The sequence below is a fragment of the Podarcis bocagei genome (genome assembly GCF_964188305.1).
Source record: "Podarcis bocagei genome assembly, chromosome: 13".
Lineage (NCBI taxonomy): Eukaryota > Metazoa > Chordata > Lepidosauria > Squamata > Lacertidae > Podarcis > Podarcis bocagei.
Window position 1 is genome coordinate 16,305,256 of NC_138138.1, and position 25,139 is coordinate 16,330,394.

Sequence of the window (25,139 nt, forward strand, 5' to 3'; positions counted from 1 at the left end):
GACTGCAAGTTTTTCCAGCCCTGCTTCTGTCTCCACAGCCCCTTCCCTTTGGGCTACCCAGAGCTGGGGGACAGCGTATAAGCCAAATGCCTGCCTTACGTCCCTGCAGGCCCCACCCAGACCTGAAAAGAGTGTATGGCACTTAGCAGACCAACCCAGACACCAACATTTGAAACAGAGCCACAACTGAACTTGGTTGTTGGAGTCACCTTGTCCCCTTTCCTCTTTCAGATTACGTTCCGATTGGCCCACGGTTCTCCAACCTGGTGTTACAGGCTCTTCTGGTGTTGCTGAAGAAAGCGCCCCCTCATGTAAGTCTCCATTTCTTGCAGCAGAGCAGAATGTTTGCAAACTGCGTTGGGCACTCATTGAAGGCCAATGGGAAAGCCTATCACAAATGCCTATCGGTTTTGATACGTTCTGTTGTGGTGGACCGTGTGTTTCTCTCCTTGAGCACAGGAGGGCCGTGCAGTATGAGGGAAACCTTCCCGGGCTGGGTGGGCAGGTCTTTCTGACTTTAAAGCCTTAAATGGCCTCGGCCCAGTATACCTGAAAGAGCGTGTCCACCCCCATTGTTCTGCCCGGACACTGAGGTCCAGCTCTGAGGGCCTTCTGGCGGTTCCCTCACTGCGAGAAGCGAGGTTACAGGGAACCAGGCAGAGGGCCTTCTGGGTAGTGGCACCCGCCCTGTGGAACGCCCTCCCATCAGATGTCAAGGCAATAAGCAACTATCTTACTTTTAAAAGACATTTGAAGGCAGCCCCGTTTAGGGAAGTTTTTAATGTTTGATGTTTTATTGTGCTTTTAATACTGTATTCTGTTGTGAGCCACTTAATATTCTGGAACCCCAGCCAGATGGGAGGAGTATAAATAAATTATTATTATTAATAATAATAATATTATGAAGTCTTCTGCAGGAAGTGGATCTCAGTCGAATTCTCAGTCGATCCCTTTACCTTTACTACCACAAAGCTGCCAAATCACAGTGAATACAGCCCTTCCTCATGGATTGTAAGCTACTCAAAGTTTCTAGAGCTTCTAGAGCAAAGTCTGATTTGCTTATTACAGTGGATGCTCGGGTTGCAAATGTGATCCGTGCAGGATGCACGTTCTCAACCCACAGCATCCACAGCCCGCAGCGGCGCGTCTGCACATGCAAGGGTTGCGATTCGGCGCTTCTGCGCATGTGCAGCCGCCGAAGCTCGAAAGTAACCTATTCCAGTACTTCTGGATTTTGGCAGTCCGTAACCCGAAAAACGCAACCTGAAGTGTCTATAACCCAAGGTATGACTGTATTATTATTACAGTGGTACCTTGGGTTAAGAACTTAATTTGTTCTGGAGGTCCGTTCTTAAGCTGAAACTGTTCTTAACCTGAGGTACCACTTTAGCTACTGGGGCCTCCTGCTGCCGCCGCGCCGCCGGAGCACGATTTCTGTTCTCATCCTGAAGCAAAGTTCTTAACCCGAGGTACTATTTCTGGGTTAGCGGAGTCTGTAACCTGAAGTGTCTGTAACCTGAAGTGTCTGTAACCCGAGGTACCACTGTATTATGTTGCCAGCGAACCTACAGAATTTGGATTCTCTAAGGCTGATTCCTGCAGGGTGTGTGTTTGTGTGTGTGTGTGTGTAAACTTATCAAAGACATCAGACAGCCTCTTCACCTTTGCCTCTTTCAGGCAGAAAGGTGTTTGTGCAAGAGGAACCCAATCAGAGCAGGAACGGCCATATTTGCATTAATTGCTTGACCTCTGGAGACCATGGGGATAACCCCACATAGGCACCTCTGAGCCCCTTGAAGGGAAGGGTTGAGGTAGTGGTGTGACAGATAATTAAATGTATATTATTCCACACGGTGGCACACTTGTCCAGGCACCTCCCCACACGTCATTGGTGAAGCTCCCGTGTGGAGGTTTTCATGCGGTATTTTTGTTCGGTAAGCAGCTGAAACCAGCTGAATAAAAAAAAAGAGCCTAGTTTGTGGCGTGACTGCTTCCACAATCCACGTACCAAGAGATGTGAGATGGTTCTGTATGCAGCGGCTGGGTTTTATTATTCCATGTTGCTTGCCAGTCGTGCAGCCTGTCTGCCTTACAGCTTCCTATAAACACCCCCCCCCACTTCTCTCACAGGGATGAAATCAGATTCTTTTCCTTCCAGAAACTGTTTTGTTGCTCCCACAGAACTCATTAGGAATACAGTGGTGCCTCGGGTTACAAACACCTCAGGTTACAAACAATTCGGCTTACAGACTCCACTAGCCCGGAAGTAGTACCTCAGATTGAGAACTTTACCTCAAGATGAGAACGTGAATCGTGTGAGATTATGTTCAACAACCGAGGTTTGACTGTATGCAATGTTTTTGTAAAGAAAAAAAAGCAAGAGACGTTGCACGTTCTTTGTAGTTCATGAAAATCTTTAATAAAAATTATTTTAAAAAGAGAGAGAGAGAGAATGGAAATTGCGCGGTGAGGGCAGTGGGAGGCCCCACTAGCTAAAGTGGTACTTCAGGTTAAGAACAGGTTCAGGTTAAGAACGGACCTCTGGAGCGAATTAAGTTCGTAACCAGAGGTACCACTGTATTGCCGCTTGCAAAGTACCCAGACTTCCTGGGATTCTTCAGCTTTGCAAACATTTGGTGCAAAGCCATTTTGGGAACCTGACAACCCCATATTCTGTCCCGCTTCCCCTAACCTGCAAAGCGTTACGATATAAGGCGAGAATACGACATACGACACGAACATGATATAAATAGTCCAAGGAGAATTTAAAACGTGACCAATTTGGGTTGTTTTTTAATGTTTTTTTTGTTTCAAAGCTGTTATGAAATGAAAGGGAATCAAATAAAACTCTTTCTTTCTCCCTGCTCTTTTATTTCAGTCAGGTTTCCCTGGGTTTTTTTGCGAGGGGAAGAGATTGTCGAGGGGAGGAATGGTTGTTTGGGGGGGGGGAGAGAAGGGAGAGAGGGAGAGGAGACTGAAAAGCGTTGTCTCAGCGGGGAGCCAAGCCAGAGAGAAAAAGGCTTCTCTGAGAAGGAGCAGCAACATCTCGCCAAACCCAGAGGCTCGCTTCATCTACATGCAGAGTCACACAAGGCATTCGATGCTCGGGAACCCCATGGAGGTTTCACATGTGGTTCCCTGCTGGTTCCTCTGAAAAAGCTAACAATTGGGCTCGGAGGGTGAAAGCCCCTTGCGGTATCTCTCCCCACCCCCTTCCCAACTCCCCCCAAAGCCGTCCTTAAGCTGGACAGACAATTTGGTCAGTGTTATAAGAAGTCCGGTGGACTCTTTTGGGGGGGGCGTGCTCCCTAGAAAGGCCTCCTTAAGACTTCTTCCCCAGTTTTTCCCTTGCACGATTTCCGCAGGGAGGCAGAGGGAAGAAACGAGGATTGGCGTCCTTGCGTTACTCCAAAGTTTTAGCGCAGCGACAGTCCATCTAAGGACCTTGGAGATGCTGAGGGTGTCGTCATCGTCGTCCGCCCCCCCCCGCGCCCGCAAAGCTGCATTTGCATGCATCTTTGGAAAACTAAACAAAAACTGTGTTAGGTCTGGCCTTTAACTGCTTCCTTTCCGCAGGGCCCGCTCACTTTAAATTCTGCTGCAGTCCTTGCAGTTAAAGTGAACCTGCAGTCCCTTGCAAGAGACTTGCGGGCTTCTGCGTCTGAAAAAGTGACGCTCTCTAGACCTGTGTTTGTAAAATAAGCTGTTGCCAGGACATCTGAAGTTCTGCAGAAGCTGTTTCCCGGTTGAAACGCCGGCCTCAGCATTCAGCGCATAGACGTTGCCGACGAACTTGTAATCCTGTTCGGAATTTTATTGGATGTTGAGACCCCTGTGAAATCTAGAAACCCATATTGGAAATGCCAAAAGCAAAAAAAGAAGCTAAAGCATGCTATAATGAAGGAAAAGGATGATCAACTATGGTATTTCCCCCCCCCCCTGGTGTTTCCACTCGTGTTTCAAAACTATTTGTGCTACATGCTCTTTGATGAACCCAGATGGGACATGTTAATTGGCTCAACGCTCCTAGGTCCCTGTTTAATACATCATTTCTGTTTATTTATTCTGCCAGTACTTATAGTACCGTATTTTTCGCTCTATAGGACGCACTTTCCCCCTTCAAAAATGAAGGGGAAATGTGTGTGCGTCCTATGGAGCGAAGACGCCATAGCCCCGCGACCCTCTCCCGGCTGGAGAGGTGACACGCGGCTATGGCAGGAGCCTCTATAGCCGCGGGTCACCTCTCCAGCCGGGAGAGCGCGCGCGGGGGGCTAAAGCAGCCCCCCGCAACCCTTTGCATAGCAAATACTAGACCGGAAGCTAAATTCTATTATCAAGTCAATCCTTTGGCATCTCACCTTTTATTTTAAAACCAAGCTTCTGGCCCTTGCCTGTAATGCTAAGCTAAACCGTGGCTTATTTCAAATGTGATCGCTCCTGGAGAGGAGATCCTAGCTGCTGTGCTCCTCCTGCAATCCTCTGGCTTTGCTGCTGGAAGCTAAATTATGGCTTGGCTTCATGTGTCATCCAAACCAGGGCTTGTGGTTCATACCCTCCCAGAAATCCACATCCCTATAACAAACATTGGTTAAAGCGGTGCAAAGGCTGCAGGACTGGAGAAGGGGCAGCTGTGAACTCTTCTCTGGCTTAGCCTTATGTGTGAACCGGCTCCTAGCTCCCCCAAAGGGAGGCAGGGAGCAGCACCTTTTTGTGCAAAGGAGCAGGATTCAAATGTCCAGGGCCTTCTGGGATGCCTAACTGTGGTTAGCCAATTGGTTTGTGTTACGTTGAGCCAGTGTGTCTCAGCACTCTTGTTCCAGAGGAGATGGAGAAAGAGAGAGGGACTGGATTTATAGCTCTCTATTTGACCCTAAGTACCTTGGCTGAGGGACACGGGTGGCGCTGTGGGTTAAACCACAGAGCCTAGGACTTGCCGATCAGAAGGTCGGCGGTTCGAATCCCCGCGACGGGGTGAGCTCCCGTGCTCGGTCCCTGCTCCTGCCAACCTAGCAGTTTGAAAGCACGTCAAAGTGCAAGTAGATAAATAGGTACCGCTCTTCTCATGAGGTGGCCAAAGTCTTGGAGCCTCAGCTTCAGGGTCTGTCCTTCCAGTGAGCACTCAGGGCTGATTTCCTTCAGAATGGAGAGGTTTGATCTTCTTGCAGTCTATGGGACTCTCAAGAGTCTCCTCCAGCACCAGAATTCAAAAGCATCAATTCTTTGGCGATCAGCCTTCTTTAGGACAACTGTGCCGCACTTAAAATCTGATCATTAGGGTTGGTTTTTTTTTTTGTCTAGAGGCAAGCACCGGTTTGAGAACCCTACACTTTTTTTGCCATAAATTGGCTCCTGTGAGTCACAGGAAAGTACAGGCAGGCAAAGGAAAGGTGTATAACCACCTCCTGTCCTGCTATTTCCCCTGCCTTGATGAAACATGTACTGTATGCTCCTGAAAGTTGCTTAGCCCCCTCCAACTGCCTCTCACCTCTCTCCCAAAGATTGCACATACTGTTTGGCAGCAAAGGCTGCTGGCTGAGGTTCCCAGTTCTTTATCCCCAAAGGTTTAGATTGGCTCCTTCATTTCACGGTTTTTTGTTTTGGGGGGGAAGAGGCTTACGATCCTGTGCGAGTTGGACCACAGAGCAGTTCTCATAATGTAATGTTTTATTGAGCATGTTCCCCGTTCGGATGGAGGGCGTGCCTGACAACCCACTCTCGACATTTTTCAGCAAGCGTTTGATAATCCAGCTCACCAGCGGGCACGTTTAAACTCTGCGACCTTCTTTCCAGCTGGCACCGCTCTATCGTTTTATGGGTGGGCTCCATCTCTCGTCGCAGTGATCTCTTTTTATGGCTTTCTGCTTTTCAGCAAGGCTGTTTCTCGTTCGGATGTTTCCCCATTATTCTGGATTTATAATGGGGAGGAGAACTTGCCAAAGCAGTAGCTTGGGTGCTGGGCTCCTCTTGAGAAACAGGAAGGAAATTGATTTGTGGATTTGTGAGAAGGTGGCACTTCTTTCAGTACTTACTAGGTTCCCTTCGAGATCTTTCAAGCAGAGGCACGGACTTCTCTTGGGTTATGGACTATGATCTCCTACTTAGTCCTCTAAATGTCTCACCGACAGGAAAGTAGATGTGTTTCAGAATCAGGAACTGATAGAGTTTAGAGCAAAGCTTCAGCATTTTTAGCCCTTTGTGTGAGCTAGGTCCCAGTCTCTGGTTTTTCTGCGCAAGAACAATCAATATTTTGTCTTTCCGTGGCTGTTGGGGAAGCTCATAGTGTGGCCACTTTTCTTGCTATTAAAGGTTAATACAAGCTGCGCTACAAGCATACATAGGCTGTATGGAAATGTTCAGTGAAGAGCAGTTTCAAAATACTGGGAAATAAATGTAAATAAACACAAACTATGGCTGGGTGGTTGTTGTCTTCATATCCATCCTCCTTTGTAGGTCTCTGGTGGGCTCCTATTAGAAATGGAAGTCTAGGCCATTTATTACTATTACTAATAACAAAAAAAGTTTAATAATAATAATGATAATGAATAATTGCATTTGTTAGTTGGGGTTTACCAAAAGGTCTCAAAGATACTTAGCAAGATAAAATGCAACAGTTGGAAAGTTAAAAGCAGGAAAATTTAAAACTATGTATAATGCTAAATGTCTAAAACGCCTATCCGGTAGTACAATAACAATGACTTCCTCTTATGAATTTTTTCCCTTCTCTCTCCTTGTGCTCTTTTTAAATGCGCAGGGCCGTAAGCTCTTGATCATTGGGACCACCAGTCGCAAGGATGTCCTGCAGGAGATGGAAATGCTGGATGCTTTCAGCACAACTATCCATGTTCCCAATATTGCTACAGGAGACCATCTCATGGAAGCCCTCGAGGTCAGGAGGCACTTGGGGATGACTGGGGAAGGTTGCTGAGAGATGAGCTCAATTTCTTTGGGGCTGTAGGAATGGGAAGATCTGGGCAAGCTGAGTAGTTGAGTCCCTGGCTACTGCCTGCAGTGGGCCCAAAAACCTATTGTGCAGGCTGGCTTGAACATCTCCCATCATGGTCTGGTTGGGTAAACCATCACCTGAACCATTACCAGATGTTTTCAGGGCATTTACTTGGTCATATTTGTTAATGCCCAATCTTCCAGCCCTGGGACTTTCACTCCTGTTTTTGCTTCGTGATCTGCCATTGTGCATTGTGCTGCCCCCACCCCAAAGGTCCAAGGTGGTTTTGCAAAATATTGGAGAACTGTGCTATATAACACCACGGCTCTGGAACCTGGGGGTGGGAGGAAGGAATCGATAAATCAGCTTTGCTACTACTTGTAAAGGAATGTCAAATCTCTGAGTTATATGAATATAAGGAGATGTGAAAGACAAGCTTAGGGACCGGGTTTATATAACCTGAAATGAAACTGTTAAGAATGGAACAATGAGTACTAGGATTGTGACTTTTAATCAATTAATTGATGGCAGAATAAAAAGTGTCCTTAATTAGTAAATCAGCATTCAGATGTACATGATCTTTAAATATAAGTACCATATTTTTTTGCTCTATAAGACTCACTTTTTCCCTCCTAAAAAGTAAGGGGAAATGTGTGTGCGTCTTATGGAGTGAATGCAGGCTGCGCAGCTATCCCAGAAGCCAGAACAGCAAGAGGGATTGCTGCTTTCACTGCGCAGCGATCCCTCTTGCTGTTCTGGCTTCTGAGATTCAGAATATTTTTTCCCCTTGTTTTCTTCCTCCAAAAACTAGGTGCGTCTTGTGGTCTGGTGCCTTCTTATAGAGCAAAAAATACAGTACTTATGAAAACTGTGGGTGACACACTCAAACTTTTAAGAAGCATGTCTCTTATATAGCAAACAGAGCCCTTGTCCTTTACAGTTTACTTCCAAGTTCTGGGTCCTAGCTGCGGAATCTGGAATCATTTGCTGTTTTGTTTCAGTTTTTAGAAAAAAGCAACCCTCCCCCTCAAAAACCCGCTCCTGTTCATCTTCAGGATGATGCGCAGCGTCTCCAGGTAGTCTTCTAAGGACTACATACCACGATGGGCATTCTGCAGTAATAAATCTGTTCAATTTAATGCGAGCACCTAAGGGAGAGTACAGAAACTCCCCCCCCCCCAAAAAAAGGTCACCCGCTGAATCTGCGGAGTGAAAAATTGTGGGGAGCAGAGGCAACAGCTCCTGTACTCGTAGCTGTGGGAGTGGCTAGTGGCCTCGATTCTTCTGCAACACACAGTCCCGTTCCCCCCAAATTTCTTTGCTCTGCTCTGTTCCTGGGAGCTGCTGTGGTCTGTGAGGAAGTTGTAAATATTAAGAGGCAAGCTCGTTAACCTTCAGCATGCCGATTGCACAGAAGAAGTTCCTGTTCAGGGGCTGGAGAGGAGCTTCCTTGTGGCCCAGGTCCTCTTCTGTTCCCACCTGATGCTGTACTGGACATATTTCCCTGTCCTTATAGCTTGTGTGATCCGATATGCGGGTGGCGCTGTGAGTTAAACCACAGAGCCTAGGACTTGCCGATCAGAAGGTCGGCGGTTCGAATCCCGCAACGGGGTGAGCTCCCATTGCTCGGTCCCTGCTCCTGCCAACCTAGCAGTTTGAAAGCACGTCAAAGTGCAAGTAGATAAAGAGGTACCACTCCAGCGGGAAGGTAAACGCCATTTCCGTGCGCTGCTCTGGTTCGCTAGAAGCAGCTTAGTCCTGCTGGCCACATGACCCGGAAGCTGTACGCCGGCTCCCTCGGCCAATAAAGCGAGATGAGCGCCGCAACACCAGAGTTGGCCACGACTGAATGGTCAGGGGTCCCTTTACCTATGGCTTGTGTGATCCGATACCTGTGCGCTTGATCAGTAGACAGATCCTTTACGACATTGCCACTCAGTGAAGTAAGAGGCTCTGCGATGGAGAGTGGCACGGAGGATCAATTTCAAGTTCTGTAGCAGTGTGTAGCGTCTTGCCAATGTTACCTGTCTTGCTTGCTTGTTAGACAAGGTCTTCCGTTGAGTGCTGGGCTTTTCTTAACACATCCGGCTTCTCTCTTCTGTCCCCTCGCAGCTCCTGGGCAGCTTTAAAGACAAGGAACGCTCCACCATTGCCCAGAACGTCAAAGGGAGGAAGGTCTGGATTGGGATCAAGAAGCTTCTGATGTTGATTGAGATGTCAATGCAGGTAAGGTGCCTTGCCCTCTGGTCAAGCCAGAGTCTGGAACTGGATTAGCTGTGGGGTAATAAGACACCCACTTGGTTTTGCCTCTCTCAACTCCCAGGGGCTCAAAGCTCTTGACAACCTAAACACCCGCACATTAAAATGTCAGTAATGATTAAGCTAAAAAGAAAAAAAGTATGTACTGCAGGGTTTGCTTCCTAGCTACGATTTAACAGTTCAAAAACTACAGACCCTATCCCAAGAACTTGTCATCTAGTCTGTGTATATTTTTCTTCGCTGCAAATTAGATGGGCAAATTGACCACGGAGGACAGGCCGGATTTGCCCCTCCCTGGCGTTTGTCTGTAGCGTCGGAAAAGGAAGATTTCCTCAGCGGGTTTTTAGCTTTCTTGTTGTAGCATTTCGAAAGCAGCTGGAGCCACAGCTAGACGACTGCTTTGTAAAATAATAACTTGCATGAAAAGGCCGGTATCCAAATTAATGTGCAAGGATTGCTGCTTGTACAGTAGGACTCTCCCCTGCCCCCCCACCCCCCACCCCACTTCAAATCTGCTCTGGAGGGTGGGGGGGGACCCCTAGAGAAGATTTACAGGGGCAGTTCTGTTGCCCAAGCAAAACTCCTTGCATTGATGGACCAAGTTACTTAGCACTACTTTGGATAAAACACAAATTGTTTTCCCTCCCCGTCACTAGATATATACAGTGGTACCTCGAGTTACAAACGCCTCAGGTTACAAACGCTTCAGGTTACAAACTCCGCTAACCTGGAAGAGTTACCTTGAGTTGAGAACTTTGCCCCAGGATGAGAACGGAAATTGTGTGCTGGCGGCGCAGCGGCAGCAAGAGGCCCCATTAGCGAAAGCACGCCTCTAGTTAAGAACAGTTTCAGGTTAAGAATGGACCTCTGGAATGAATTAAGTTCGTAACTATAGGTACCATTGTATGTAAGATGGGGAACCTGTGACTCTCCCAACGTTGCTGGATTTCAGCTCCTATCAGCCCCAGCTGACGTAACCAATGTTCTGGGCTAACAGCTCTAGGGCTGCAGGTTCCCCAACTCTGATAAGTATCAGCAGAGGATAGGAACACCGATGGCTACTTTAACAACAGCTGGATGGAATTGTTCATATATAGAAGCACTATGCTTTTGGATGTTGCAGGCAAACAGGGAAAGGCTATCCATTATCGCCAAATTTAGCCATTGCTGGAGTTCAAAATATTGAACTTTGGCCTGGCCCAGCAAGCAGTTCTTACTTGGGGTTCAGTGATAAAGCTTGCCCTTTTGCACACATTCAATTTCATTTCACTTTTAATCTGTATGCCGCCTTTCGATACTACAAGGTGCTTTGCAAGCTGAAGAAACAGCTTAAATAGACAGCAAAGATCACACACCTAATGACAATCTGATCCAATACGGAAAAGTCATAATTTCAGGTTCACACCTTGGCTTCTCCGGCTGAGGGATCTCTGGCAGCAGGGAAAGATCTCTGCTTGCAGCTCTGCAGCTCGCCGGTGCCAACAAACCTGGGTGTGATGGACCAGTAGCTTCGTATGTTTATATTCTCGCTGTGTACAGCACCATCCCCGGTCTGAGTCTTTTGCAGACTCCCAGGAATTGGGCTTTTTTGCCTTCTGCTCCAACTTTGATGGGAGCTCAAAGGGAGGCTATCCCAGTGTATGGTGCCCACTGTCCTCCGCGGGCAGTGCCTTTGCACCCTTCTGGGATCGGGCCCTGTTTTCAGGTGCTACTAAATGAAGAGATTCCTCGCACTTTCCTGGGACAGGCTTCCAGGCGCAAGCCAAGAGGCAAGCAGTTTGGCAATGTGTTAAGCCCGCCCCCCGCCCCTTCCCTCCAGTGTGGCTCGTTTTCTGCGATTCTGTTGAAACTTGCACAGGGCTGAGGATCTGCTCTGACTAGATGTCACCCGAGGGTACAGAGTCATTTATCTAGATTACTTTTCCCTCTCTCTCTTCCCCTTGACTCTTTAATTCCATACCCGCAGGCAAAAGTCAGTAAGTTATTGCTCACACCTATTAAAGTGTATATAATGGGCAGAGATCTGCAAGGTTACGGCCAATTTCACCCTTTTCGGGGCGCTTTTTAAAGTTGGATTAGAATTGTGGACATGCATCCAAAAAAATGTTTATCTTTTGGCAGCGGGGTGGCGGGCGGCAGGAAGTTTGAAGTTTAGGGCCTTGCTTTCCAAGATGCAATGTTTCAGAGGTGGGACAGTGGTATTGTGAGAGAAGAAGGGGTCTGAATGAAGGCAGGAGCCGGAGTCAAATTGTATCGCACGTTCCTTGCAACTGCGATTTCCTAGTGGTGTGTTTATTCCTGGAAGGCAGGTGGCCTTTGACTTTCCCTGCTACTCCTAGAATACCGTATTTTTCGCCCTATAGGGCGCACCGGCCCATAGGTCGCACCTAGTTTTTTGGGGGGGAAATAAAGGGGAAAAAATTATTTCGCCCCCAGGTGCGGGGCTGGGGCGGGGAAGCCCGCCGGGCTCCCAAGGCTTGCGGAGAGCTGCCCGAAGCCCGGGGTGCGCTCCCCGGGTTTCGGGCTGCAGGCTGCTGTCCGCAAGCCTTGGGAGCCCAGCGGGAAGTCGCGCCAGGCTCCCAAGGCTTGTGGAGAGCTTCCTCGCTCTTCAGGCTTCAGCGAAAGCCTGCATTCGCCCCATAGGACACACACACATTGCTTTCCACTGACAAAACCCCGGTTTAGTAGGGATTCCCTGCAGACTCCATATTTGAGGGGAATTTGAAAAATCTCACCTCACGCCTTCCCTTCCTCTGTCTTCCACTGTTTTGCCATGCGTTGCCTCCACACTTCTCAGGCCTTTCAGCATCTAGGTCAGCTAAATTGTGCCCTGTGCAAATTTCCAGGCTTGTGCAAAGAACCGCAGAATACAAACTTGAGTTTCAAGAGAGGCAGCACAGTGTAACGGTTATAGTGTTCAGCTAGAACCAGGGTAAGGTAAAAGGTAAAGGATCCCCGCGACGGGGTGAGCTCCTGTTGCTCTGTCCCAGCTCCTGCCAACCTAGCAGTTGGAAAGCACACCAGTGCAAGTAGATAAATAGGTACCACTTTGGCAGGAAGGTAAACGGTGTTTCCGTGCGCTCTGGCTTCCATCATGTCCTGTTGCTCCAGAAGCAGTTTAGTCCTGCTGGCCACATGACCCGGAAAGCTGTCTGTGGACAAACACCGGCTCCCTTGGCCTGAAAGCGAGATGAGCGCTGTAACCCCATAGTCACCTTTGACTGGACTTAACCATCCAGGGGTCCTTTGCCTTTTTAAAAACTAAGAACCAGGGAGTCACAAGTTCAAAGTCCCACTCAGCTATGAGTCTCTTTGGGTCGAATCGTTGCCTCCCATATCTTACTTACCTCACAGGGCTGTTGTGAAGATGAAATCAATGTCTGTGTATATGTGTACGATCACAGTCTTGAGCTCATGGAAGAAGGAAGATATAAGCCTAAGAATAAATAATAAGACAGTTTTGAGTTGGTTTAGCCCCGACTGCCCTCACCTGCTCCTTGTCCCTTCAGCAAGGCGAGCTTGCTGTGGTTCACTGGTTGATTTTGTCTCTCTCTTTGTGTCTTCCCTTTGAACTTGCGAAGATGGATCCCGAGTACCGTGTGCGAAAATTCCTGGCACTTCTAAGAGAAGAAGGAGCGTAAGTGACAGTAAGAGCATCTGACAGGGGTGTGTCCGCTTATTCTTGCCTATTCATCTGCGTGCATGCTTAAGAACTCGCCATGTGCCATTGGCCCAGGCCAGAATATTAGCAAGAGTCCTTTTTGTAAACCTTGGTTTTACAAAAAGAAAAAGGGTTCGTCTTCGTCCTTGGTGGCTGTTTAAATTACTCCATTCCTGCTTCATCCTACTTTCGAGGTTTGGGGGTTTTCTTCTTATTTCAACATTTTGCTTATTCACCAGCGACATGAGTGTGTGCGAAAATGTGTTGCATCCATTCATGTGTGTGTGTGTGTGTCTGTAAAAAGGGAGGGAGTTTTGTGGCTCAAGCTTGCATAGGAACCATTTTATTATTATTCATATGTGTATACCACCCTATACCCGCAGGCCTCAGGGTGGTCACAGCATAAAATCACAGTATAAAAGCAAAGAATACATAATAAAAACAACAAGAATAACCCAATAATTCCCTCCTCTCCAACACATTTTAAAAGAGCATTGGATGTCAGTCAGCCCAAGGCCCAGTTGAAGAGGAACGTTTTCGCCTGGCACCTGAAGGTGTATATTGAAAGCGCCCGGCAAACCTCCCTGGGGAGAGCATTCCACAAATGGGGAGCCACTGCATAGAAGGCCCCGTTCTTGTTGCCACCCTCCAGACCTCTCGAGGAGGAGGCACACGAAGGAGGGCCTCAGAAGATGATCTCAGGGTCCGGGTAGGTTCATGTGGAGAGAGGCGGTCCTTGAGATATTGCGGTCCTGAGCCGCTTAAGGCTTTGTAGGTCAAAACCAGCCAGTGGCGTAGCGTGGGGGGTGCCAAGGGTGCCGGCCGCACCGGGCGCAACATCTGGGGGGGGCGCGAGTCCAGAGGGAAGGGACAAGTTCCTTCCTCCGCCGGGCTCCCCGCCGCCACCGCCAGCCTTGCGCCCTAGCGCGCACGCGCCCCCCGCCGCCGCTGCGGCTGCGCTCCACTCACTGCTCGCAGGAGGAGCAGCCGCTGCAGCAGCGCCGACGCTGCCACCGACGCCTGGCCGGCACGGGCAGCCTTCGCACCCCGACGCGCCGCCGGGCCTCGCCGCGCCCTGCGCTCCCCAAAAACCTCTGAGAGGAAGCCGGTGGGCGGGCGAGGCCTGGCTAAGCCTCTCGCCAGCGGGTTAAGGGGCTTTCTGTTTTAAAAGGATTAGCTTGGGAAGGGGCGGGGGGGGGCTGCTCGCTGGCAAGCGCCTGCTCCACGTTTCCAAAGGCGCTCGCCATCCGAGGGACACGGAGCGCTTGCAAGGAACGAGCTCCGTGGAGCAGGTTAGGAAGAGATCCCTTCCCTGGCAGGCCGCCGGCTTCGCCAGCTGTTTCCCATTCACGATCAGGAGGAACTTCAGGCTGCTTTCAGCTTTGGTAGAGGGAATCTAAGCAAGGGGATGGAGCCGGTGCCCTGAGGAAAGGCGGCAGCATTGGGTTTATTTTTAGTTTAGAGAAAAGGCAAGCAAGAGGCGACAGGAGAGAAGCCTGCAAAACTAAGGCATGGCAAGGAGAGAGTGGACAGAGAGGAAAGTTTTTATCCCTCTCTCTGTACAATATAACTCGTGGGCATCCAGTGAAGCTGAACGTTGGAACAGTGGCGTAGCGTGGGGGGTACCAAGGGTGCCGGCCGCACCGGGTGCAACATGGGGGGGCGCGCTCGCACTCGGGTGCTAAAATCCACGGGTTAGGGGGCGCAAATTACTTGCCTTGCCCCGGGTGCTGACAACCCACGCTACGCCACTGAAACCAGCACTTTGAATTGGGCCTGGAAGCTGATAGGCGTGTCATTTATCCTTTCTGTATAGCCATACTTTCTGACCCCCACAAAGCCCCTTGTTTTCATACGTCTTTTGGCTTGGCTTTGACATCACTGTGAGGGAAAGCGCTCTGAGCATGAGCGGCTAAGAGCAGCTGCTGTACTGCCTTACAACCGAACCCCTGGCCACTAATCTGGGTCACCAGCAAGCTGGAACTCAAGATTAAATGCCGCGAGCTGAGCAGCGTGTTGCCAAAAACCCCAGCACCGTTCCTCCTGCTCTGCTCTGTTTCAGGCTGCAGTTGTGTGGGGGATGGTTGTGTTCAGACCCCCTGCATGTAGAAAAGCAACACACAAGGAGGAAGCGAAACTAGACCCCTTCCTCCGTCACATGGAGGGAGGTTCTAATGGAAGGGAATTTACAACCATGCCTGTTCCCCCCTATGAAGATGTGCACACTCAGACCGCGGTACCACATGGATATTTTTGAAGGCGTTGGGCTGTGGAGCCGTTTCTGTTCCGGTTTCCCCCACGCACGTCTAGTCGCAGGGCATGGCCCGCCTCTGGGCCGGCGAGTCTGTAGATTTAGCTCTTTCACAGCGGAAGCGGTGATTCCTGGAAGAGCTCCCATAAGGGGCTAGAAGAGAGGTATAGGCAAATGCGTTCGCACGCGGCTTTGTGGGTTCAAGGGAGGAGTTTCCGCAGACCTCTGGTTTAGATTTGGACCCGATTCTGTACCTCTCCGGGGTGAGATAACACGAGAGAGATTCTGCTAAAGATATGGGTCGCCTGCTTTGGGGCTGTGCTGTTTCCCCTCAGCCTGCTCCAGTGCCGAGCGATAGCCTGCTGAACCTCTTTCTTTTTGCAGCTTGGAGGATTAATGCCTGATGCACAGCCATCTTTGTGACTCCGCATGCGCTTCCCATCTCTGGATGCCCAGCTGTGTGTGCCACTCATCACCCCTCCCCCAAGATATGCCCGCCCTTTGTGGAACCGGTTGCCCTCTTTTTCTTTGCAGCAGCCCCCTGGACTAAGAGGGAAGCCTTGGGCAGAAGCCGGTGGCTGGGGAAGAAGCCAAGCGAGAGCCCAAATCCTCCAGGACCACCTTCTCCTCCTCCTCCTCTTCCGTGTGCTGTGTCTGGACAAGAGCCTAACGTTCGGCCTCCTTCAGAGACTCCCCTCACCCCTCCTCTTTGCATGTCGGACGCAGCCGAACACTCCGCCCTTTGTTATCTATCGTCCTCGATATCCTGGTGTCTCGTGGCAAATCAAAACTCTCTATCTAGAGTAACTGCTTTCGTATTATGCTGCCTGCCGCACCTGCTCACTTGGTTTTGGCGCACAGGGGGGAGGAAAACGAACGTGCCCCATGCAGACCTGTCCGTGTTAACGCGCAAGCTGGCAGTAGCTCCTAAGGCCCCAAACACAGAGAAGTCCTCCTCATTCCAGACCCGTGTATGGTCCTTCTTAAATCTGATGGTACCCCAAGTTCCCCCTTTCTCCCACACATTCACACAAGCGGTTTGGTCCTTGTGGGCCAGTACTGCGCTGTGGAGCTTCAGACCCGTCCCAGGGGGAAACGGAGAATGAAGTATTTATCACAAGACCAGGATCCAGAGAGAGTTTTTAGGAAAGAGGGGCAGTGGTGGCTGCACCCTTCCCTTCAGAGGCTCGACAACATTTGCAGTGGCGGCGGCTAGTTAATTCCCAGTGGCTATTGGCCACTGGGCATGGACTTTGGACACCCAGCCGGACTTTGGTGCACTAAAGCAGGGGTAGACAGCACAGGGCTACCCCGATGCTGTTGGACTTCAGCTCCCATCATCCCTGACCCTTGACCATGCCGGCTGGGGCTGATGGAATTTGTAGTCCCCCACCCCACCCGCATGGGCTATCCCTTCACTAATGGTTTCCTATAAAACAGGCAGCGTGGTCCCACCCGTAGATGCAGACAGCTTAGTATTCCTGCAAAAGTTTGAAAACAGCCTGCAGCTTTCTGTTGCGGTGCCCTTCCTCACTGGAGTCTGGCCCCTTGTGATGTCCCGCAGATCTGTCGCAGGAGGCCTGGTGTGCAGTTTCCTCCGTATGCGGTCGCCACAGGCATGAGCGCATAGCGATCTTCCCAGGTGGCTATCAGAGACCTTGGTCTCTGCTGTCGGCTTCTTGCTTTTCAGCGTAGCGGCATCCCAAAGGCGGAAAGCTGTTACGCTTCTTCCAGAGAGGCTTCCTTTGCTGTGCTCTGCAATAGTGAACCAATAGTCCCATTTGCTCTTGGGAAACCACCAAGCAATGTTTACGTTAGAGCCAGATTAGTTGTTCCACCTATCGCCACCACCCGGCTGCGTTTTATTGCAGAACATCAAGAAGTTTCCCCGTCACAGCAATTTTCCAGCTGGTTTGGGAGTGAGGAAACTACACGAGAGGGGGGCACATGCACATAGTACCGAGTTCTGCTAAGCCCATAGGGACAGGAGGGTAAGAAACTAATTACGGAGGTTCTGCTTCCTCTGAATCAGCTCTTAACACTCCTCTGTAGAAATACAGGTGGTTTAATGGCCCTGAATAATCTTCCTCCACCTCATCCACAACACAAGTGAGTGGCTGGACCGACCTTCCGTCTTGCTGGAACCCCCCTCTATATCACTGACGGGGGGGTCCTCATTCCCCACCTCTCCCAAGTTGCTACAATCAGACAGCTGAAAACTACACTCGACTCCTTTCCGCCCTGTGCAGCAAAAGGAAAACAGTTGTGTTAGAAGTTGCTGCAATGTACTTGAATCACAATGGATGCATTTATTATAATGTGGGTTAGCAGCTTTATCCTCTTTTTTAGTTTCACCCCCCCTTTTTTTTTAGTGTTGAGGATTATGTGAATCCCTGGTGGAGCTGTGAAATCCCCTCTTCAGTTGTGCAATTGCTCTGTTTCCAGCTGCACCTTTGCCTCCACCCCTCTCCCCACCCGGCCCAAATCTCAAGAACCTTCTCCTTTCTCCACCTTCTTTCATTTTCCAGCGAAAGGGAAACACACATGTTGTATTTAACGTAACGTCTTGGAACCAAATGATGTAAAACATTTTTATTGTGGGTTTTTTTCTTCTTCTTTTTTGTCCAAAGCTATATTCACAGAGAGAGAAATACAAATATATATGTATATATCGATTGATTGTATGTTTAAATCGCAGGTGAACTGATGCAATAAAAAGGCACAGATATTCAGGTGTTTGGGTGGTTTGTGAATGTCCTTGGAATGTCTGCGCAATCAAAGACGCAAGCAGTGCCACAGAAATGTTTCAACTAGCTTGTCGCAATGTGAAGCTTTGAAGGCCAGAGCTTTGTTCAGCAGATATGTGGCTTGAGAGTGTCCCTATTTTCATTGGAGAAAAGTTGGAGGGTATGAGAAGTGTCTCTGTGTACAGTCGTACCTCGTAAGTGGAACAGAATCCGTTCCGGAAGTCCATTCAACTTCCAAACCCAAAATGTGGCTTCTGATTGGCTGCAGGAAGCTCCTGCAGCCAATCGGAAGCCGCGACGGGCGTTTGGCTTCCAAAAATCGTTTGAAAACCGGAACACTCACTGCCGGGTTCCGAAAGGGAGCCGATTTGTTTGGGAACCAAGGCATTCGAGATCCAAGGTACGACTGTGTATGGAAGCAGTACCTGGAGGGTACATTCTCAAGGTTGGGTACCACTGATGCCAGAAGTGCAGAGGGTCCTGCTTAGTCAACCAGATGAGGAGCAGAAGACCAGGATTCCAGGATTTATACCAGGCCTGACCTTATACACAGGCCTTACACTGCCTGGCAGTTCCAAGTGTTGCTTGCTCCAGTTCCCTTCCATAGCTGAAGAGGGTTCTGCCACCTCAGGATACCCAGTGCCAGGAAGTTTTAGGTTAGGACTCAGAGATTCCCATTTCAAACCCACAAGTTCCAGATTCCTTTCCCCTCCCCCTCGCCTTAATGAAAAATCAAATCCACTGCCCCCACTCCCTGCTCTCGTTCCCATTAATAATTCTCTCTTTTAAATATTTCAGAATCAGTGCTCTGTGCCTTTAGAAGTCGAGATAAAAAGAACGGGGAGCTAATAACTCCCGAATTGTAAAAGTCCTCGAGTGCAAATTGCCTCCTCCGTTGTGCCTCATGGGTTCTGACAGTAGCTTTCTCGTGTCTCTTTTCCCTCATGGAACGAGTAATGACATTTAAAAAAATTTCGATTAACCCTAGGCAGCCAACTCCTCCTTTCTGCAGCACTTTCTCTCTCTCTCTCTCTCTCTCTCTCTCTCTCTCTCTCTCTCACACACACACACACACACACACCCAGCCTTGCACACTAACACGACAAAAAATATTCCAACAATTTTAAGTTTGCTTTTAAGTGCCTTTAACTTTATTGACTTAAAGAGGACCAAAGAGAGGTGAAATATATTTCTTCTTCTTCAAATATATATAATATATATATATTTATATAATATATAATCTTAGTTAACTCAAAGGTATATATACATTGTATAATAAATAATTATAAAAAGAGCATTTTCTGAATATAACTTTCAAAAAAGGCTGGAAACCCTCTACGGCTTTGTAAAGAACTTTGGATACAGCAGGTTGAGGGGAGGCCGGGGGGGGGACGGGGACGACTTAATGTTCCCCAAAAGATGACTGGAATATATAGTTTATTAGTATGCATATGCCTGTACCAGCCCCTTTCTAGTCAAGCATAGTGGATAAGAGATCGAGGGCAGGCTGAGTGACTGCAGGAATGAAACTAGGATTTATTTCACCCAGTTTGGTACACACACAGACTGGGAGTCTCAATGTTGCCCCTCTGGAGGCTTCACCCGGGGCAAAAAAACCTGGCTAGCCCCCCTGTAGCTACCGCACTGCCTCTCTGGAACAGATTCCTTTTTTTAATCACAAAAATCAGCCGTAAAGTTAAGCGCGCTTACTGCTAGCTAGGAATCCTCCTAGCCAGAATCTTACCATTGACCGCTGATCAGCATTAATGGTAGCTAACAATACTGACCTCTTCCTCAGTTGCGGATCGCAGTTTGCGATGCCATTGCCCGCTCCCAGCTGCTCTCAACTTCAGTGAGAGAACTCCCATGTTAGGTCTACAGCAGCACAGGGGTCTGTTTAGTGTGGGAATTTTTGCTGCCGAGTAGACAGCGGGCTTAAATATGTACACTGGCTGGCTTCTGGCTAATGCTATAAATGCCGAGACACTTTGGCTGTGGGTAAAGGTCCACTCAGCCAGCATTGTGGAGATGGCTTTAGGAGGCATAGCAGATGAGAAACTTGAGTGTGTCCCATCTCACAAAAGGTCAATACAGTGGTACCTTGGTTCTCGAACTTAATCCGTTTCCGGAGTCTGTTCGACTCCCGAAACCATTCGAAAACCAAGGTGTGGCTTCCGATTGGCTGCAGGAGCGCCCTGCAGCCAATCAGAAGTTGCGGAAGTTGCATCGGACATTTGGCTTCTGGAAAATGTACGCAAACCCAAACACCTACTTCTGGGTATGTGGTGTTCGGGAGCTGATTTGTTTGATAACTAAGCCGTTCGAGAACCAAGGTACCAGTGGTAATGCAAGTCTTTTATGTTGCCAACAAGGAACCTTGCTTCCAAGAACTGGAAGTTCTAGTATCAGCCTGTCCCAGGCTTCAAAAGTGGCCATTGACAAGCTGGGAAGGATGAATAGGAGAGCTGTGGAAATGATCAAGAAGGTAAAATCCCTGTGAGGAAAGAAATCGTGTCAGTTCAGACCAGGGGAAACAAAGTATTAATGTGGGACAAATCGCTCTTGCATCTTTCCAGTGGTTTAAAAAGAAAAGAAAAGAAATTTCGGAGGATGAATAATTCTTTTCCATCTCCTTCTGCTTGGAGCTATCCAGTAAGTCTAAGGCAGGGAGCAGAAACCTGTGGCATTCTAGATCTTGTTGGACTCCCAACTCCCCAGCCAGCATGGCTAGTGGTCAAAGTTGACGGCAGTTGGGAGTCCTCATCTGCAGAGCTATGGTTTCCCTGCCCCGAAGGCAGCTTGATCTGGTGGTGCTGTTGCAGTCTTTTGGAAACTGGAGAGACTGCTGGAGCAAGAAAAAACAGAGACATATCTAGGACAAAAAGACATAATAGAAGTGATCCTGATTGACAAGATTTTAAGAGAAACAAGAGGAAAGTATTAGCATGCTTGGGGGACCCCATGTTGTGGAAGTGTGTGTGTGTGTGTGGCAACAACCCTAAAGGTAAAGTACCCCTGACAGTTAAGTCCAGTCGCAAACGACTCTGGGGTTGTGGCGCTCATCTCGCTCTATAGGCCAAGGGAGCTGGCGGTTGTCTGCAGAAAGTTTTTCCGGGTTACGTGGCCAGCATGTCTAAGCCACTTCTGGTGCAACGGAACACTGAAGCCAGAGCAGTGCACAGAAACGCCGTTTACCTTCCCGCCACAGCGGTACCTATTTATCTACTTGCACTGGCGTGCTTTCGAACTGCTAGGTTGGCAGGAGCTGAGACCGAGCAACGGGAGCTCACCCCATCGTGGGGATTCAAACCACTGACCTTCTGATAGGCAAGCCCAAGAGGCTCAGTGGTTTAGAGCACAGCGCCACCCACGTCCCATCCACAAAAAACCCATCCACAAAAAAACCAACCTATCCACAAAAAACCCCTGCAACTTCAGTGACCATGAATGTTGCAGAGAGTTAGAATGCCTTGCTTGAAACTCTGAACTCCTTTTGGGAGAGAGGACACATTGTGATGCGCTGTTGCAGACCTCACTTGCTCTAACAGCAAACTCCAGTGCTTGAGTCCCTTTCAAAATGGAGCCGCCCCAAAATAAGATGGCGGTCTCTCCTGACCTGCAGAAATATGTGCATTTGCAAATTAAAAGATAATGGTGTTTCTTAACAATCTAAAACCTGCCTGACGGAAACCTGAGAGCATCTTGATGGCAGCTGAGCCTGCAGAGGAAAAAACAGTCTAAAGAAACTGGAAGACTGGGAGGCAATGGGAGTATTCCAATCATGTCTGTATTTTGAGACATGGAAGGACAGTTGACCAAGCCCCTTTCCCCATCAAAAGGAAAAGTATTATGGGATGAGAAGGAAGAAGTGACTTGCTCAAACCCCTGACAGCTTTTCGTATGTATCCTAAAATGGGAAGGGAAGGATAAGAGTTGGGGGATACCTATCCCATCTCCAGAACTGTGGACCTTATACCCAGGTTTGGGGATGACAGCCTTTTAGCATGCTGTAAAGGTAAGCAGGGGTGTGTTTTTTATTGCTTCCTTGCTCCTGAAACTCCACCCACCAACCCTGAGCCTTCACAGCACTACAAGGCTCCCATTCCATTGTCTGGAACCATGAAGAAGCACTTCTCTTAGGGGGAGGAGAAATGCAATGTTTTGTTGCAAGTTCTGCTTGCTTCCTCTAATAGCAGATTCAAACAGCCAAGTCCCTTTATCAGTTGGGAAACAAACAAAAAACGAGCAGAAATTTTTACACAGGAAATTCGCTAGGTGTGCAGAAACCCACGTTTGTAAATTTAAAAGCAACGGCCATCTGTCTCCACGAGCTGTTGAGCATTGGGTGGAGGAAAATGGAAAAAAGAGAGGAGGGGGATTGGCTTATGTGAGCCCCTAATAGCTTATAATATGCAAGAGGCTGGTTGGCTGGCTGGAACCCTCAAACGGGAGCGGTAAGGATCCATCTCAACGTTTTGTTGTTGCAGATCCCATCGGTTGCCCTCCTGTTAACTCAACCTGCTGGGAAATGCTGTTAAGGTTTTAACAAAGGTTTACATTTTGAAGGAGGGGCTGGCTGCAGCTACTTCCAAGGCCCCCCATGCCAGTTCTTTTGGAATGTGCCCGGGTTATAGCAACACAACTGTATATACACATTAAACAGGGGGTTTGGGGAAACCCCGTTGAAAGGAGAACGATGAGACGCTCTTTACTCTCTCTCCCCCCCCCCCCACCCGCCCCCTTCAACACCAAAATCATTGCTGCTTCCACAGTGGATGACTCAAAACTCAGGCCGGCATACAGGTGTGTGAGTGAGGAGGGAAGCTCACGGTTTTAACGCATGAAGCGATTCACAAAACAACTGCAGTCGTCGCTTGATGACTCCGAGGCCTGAGGTGGCCATCACAAGGTTGCCTTTTGTTCTCTTGAGCACCAACATTATTTTTCTGCACCTCGGTATCTGCAGTGAGCAGCCCCTCTCGTCAGTGTCGCTACAGCCTTGCTCAGTCCTTAGGGTTTTAAAAAATATATTATATTCTGATATGTGCAACAACAACAAAAACCAGACCCCTCCCATAACCCAAAACTGTTTCGGCTTGAAATCAGGAACCTGTTTTAACAAGAAAGAAGGGAGATGCTGGCAGGATTGGCCAAAGGTCCAAGGAAGTCTTGTAATGTTGATTTCCAACGGGGTGGTTCTTCCGCCATTGCCTGCCTTGGCTAGGAAGGAGGGAGAGAAAGGCTCCTGTTTTTTCTTCTCCGTGTTCAGGCGTCAGGGGCTGCAACGCTGGTGTTTCCTGGCAGTCTCTTCACATTTATCATTCCGCTCTATCAAGGGCCTCTTTCCAGGAAGACAAAGCAAGAAAAAACAACAACAACACGATCACTGCCAATGTTTATTATTATTATTAGAGTTCCTTTTCTCTGTCTTAACAGCAGTCACCTTGTCCATCGCTGGCTCTCCTGCCTCGATTTTTATTTTTAAATGAAAATCCGCCATAGGGTGGGGAGGGCAGTTATATTGGGAACATTGTGCAGCTTGGGAAGAGCATCACTGCTTCCTTGATCAAAACGGCTTCTGAAAAGCATCTATGCTCCATGGGAGCAAACAACTTCAGGGAAAGGTTTCAGTCAGGGAAACTGCACACTAGGGAACGGCCCGTCCCAAGTCACCCTCATGCTTGCTTTTAATCATTTTGAAAAATACAAGGGAGGCCAACAGGACTTCCATACTGTCTTGGTCACAGCTATGCCATACATTTAAAAGCATAACAGTGTTTAACAGTCATAGAGAATCTTGGGAAATGCAGTTGTTTAGGGTGCTGGGAACTTTAGTTCTGTGAGGTCCACATCCTTAAAAAGAAAACCAAAAAACCTTCAGTTGCTAGGATTCCTTGTGAGAGCCCTGACTGCTAGTGATAGAAGAGTGCTTTAAATTCATGGTGTCTGAACAGGGGACGGTTTCACGCTGTTTCATGCAGAATTATTGCCAGGTGTGCCATGTTCAATAGGAACATGATGTTGGACTCCCAGCTCCATGGCCAACGCTCAGGGAAGATAGAAGTCATCGTTAAGCAACCTCTACAAGGCCACAGGTTCACGAACCATGTCCTAGAATCTCCTTAAAGGAGACAGGAGGCAGACTAAGCAAGAGGGATATTGTTCTGCCATCTGTGCCATAATATGGGGCCGCCTGCATCCTTATCACCTGCTCCGCATCTTGTATGTAATCTTTACTCTCATCGTAAAAGGTGTTCATATTGGTGTTGAGATCTCCTAAGCTATTTTACTGTCGAATCGGGGTAACCCAAGACCTAAACAGTCCTTAACATCCCTATCCCTAAACAGCCTCGGTCCTGTATACCTGAAGGAGCATCTCCACCCAGACCATATAACACTGCTCCTGAAAGACCTACATTGGCTCCCAGTATGTTTCCGAGCACAATTCAAAGTGTTGGTGCTGACCTTTAAAGCCCTAAACGGCCTCGGTCCAGTATACCTAAAGGAGCGTCTCCACCCACATCAACCAGCCTGGACACTGAGGTCCAGCTCCGAGGGCCTTCTGGCAGTTCCCTCGCTGTGAGAAGTGAGGTTACAGGGAACCAGGCAGAGGGCCTTCTCGGTAGTGGCGCCTGCCCTGTGGAACGCCCTCCCACCAGATGTCAAGGCAGTAAACAACTATTTTACTTTTAAAAGACAACTGAAGGCGGCCCTGTTTAGGGAAGTTTTTAATGTCTGACGCTGTATTGTTTTTAATATTTGGTTGGAAGCCGCCCAGAGTGGCTGGGGAAACCCAGCCAGATGGGTGGGGTATAAATACATTATTATTATTATTATTATTATTATTATTATTATTATTATTATTATTATTATTTGAACTGGCAGGACAATGGGGAGAAGGAAGAGAAGATCCTGGAGACGTGTCTCTGGAACTGGGATACACCACTGGGGATGGGGAAGGAGAGGTTGGTGCAGGAAGTACTCACAGGGTGACAGAGGATGGTGAGGGGGTGGGGGTCAGTGCAAAGGAACCAGAGCAGCAGCACCCATCTCAAGAGCCAGAGGGGCCCCTGTCTCCACCAACATGGCGGGCTCTGAAGTGTAGGGGGCAGCAGGCAGGGTGCTTTAGGAGGCCGAGGCAAGCAAGGGTCCACAGCCCAGCTCCCTAGCTGGCCGGGTGGGGCTCACTAGCTCTGGGAGGGGATGTGTGATTCCTCAGCTGGAGAAGGCTTGGGACAGGTAGGGGCCCTGTGTATCTGAAGGAGCCTCTTCGTTCAG

At 48.8% G+C, this 25,139-nt stretch overlaps 2 protein-coding genes across 7 annotated transcripts in view; one reads left to right on the top strand and one right to left on the bottom strand.

Moving 5' to 3' along the window:
- Nucleotides 1-17,842, top strand: part of NSF (N-ethylmaleimide sensitive factor, vesicle fusing ATPase) — a 104,522-nt gene extending 86,680 nt beyond the window's left edge. The window contains exons 17-21 of one of the 6 annotated variants that reach the window (XM_081166337.1): nt 232-311; nt 6,752-6,886; nt 9,056-9,169; nt 12,784-12,868; nt 15,499-17,842. In XM_081166337.1, the coding sequence (XP_081022463.1) occupies nt 232-311; nt 6,752-6,886; nt 9,056-9,169; nt 12,784-12,843 (389 nt within the window). In that variant the 3' untranslated portion in view covers nt 12,844-12,868; nt 15,499-17,842. The remainder of the gene's footprint in view (nt 1-231; nt 312-6,751; nt 6,887-9,055; nt 9,170-12,783; nt 12,869-15,498) is intronic. The other 5 variants (XM_081166339.1, XM_081166338.1, XM_081166340.1 and 2 more) reach the window with 5 other exon arrangements.
- A 3,210-nt stretch (nt 17,843-21,052) lies between these two features.
- WNT3 (Wnt family member 3) overlaps nt 21,053-25,139 on the bottom strand; it is a 49,466-nt gene continuing 45,379 nt past the window's right edge. Inside the window, exon 5 of the mRNA XM_081166755.1 lies at nt 21,053-23,202. The gene's annotated coding sequence lies outside the window, so the exon portion shown is untranslated. The remainder of the gene's footprint in view (nt 23,203-25,139) is intronic.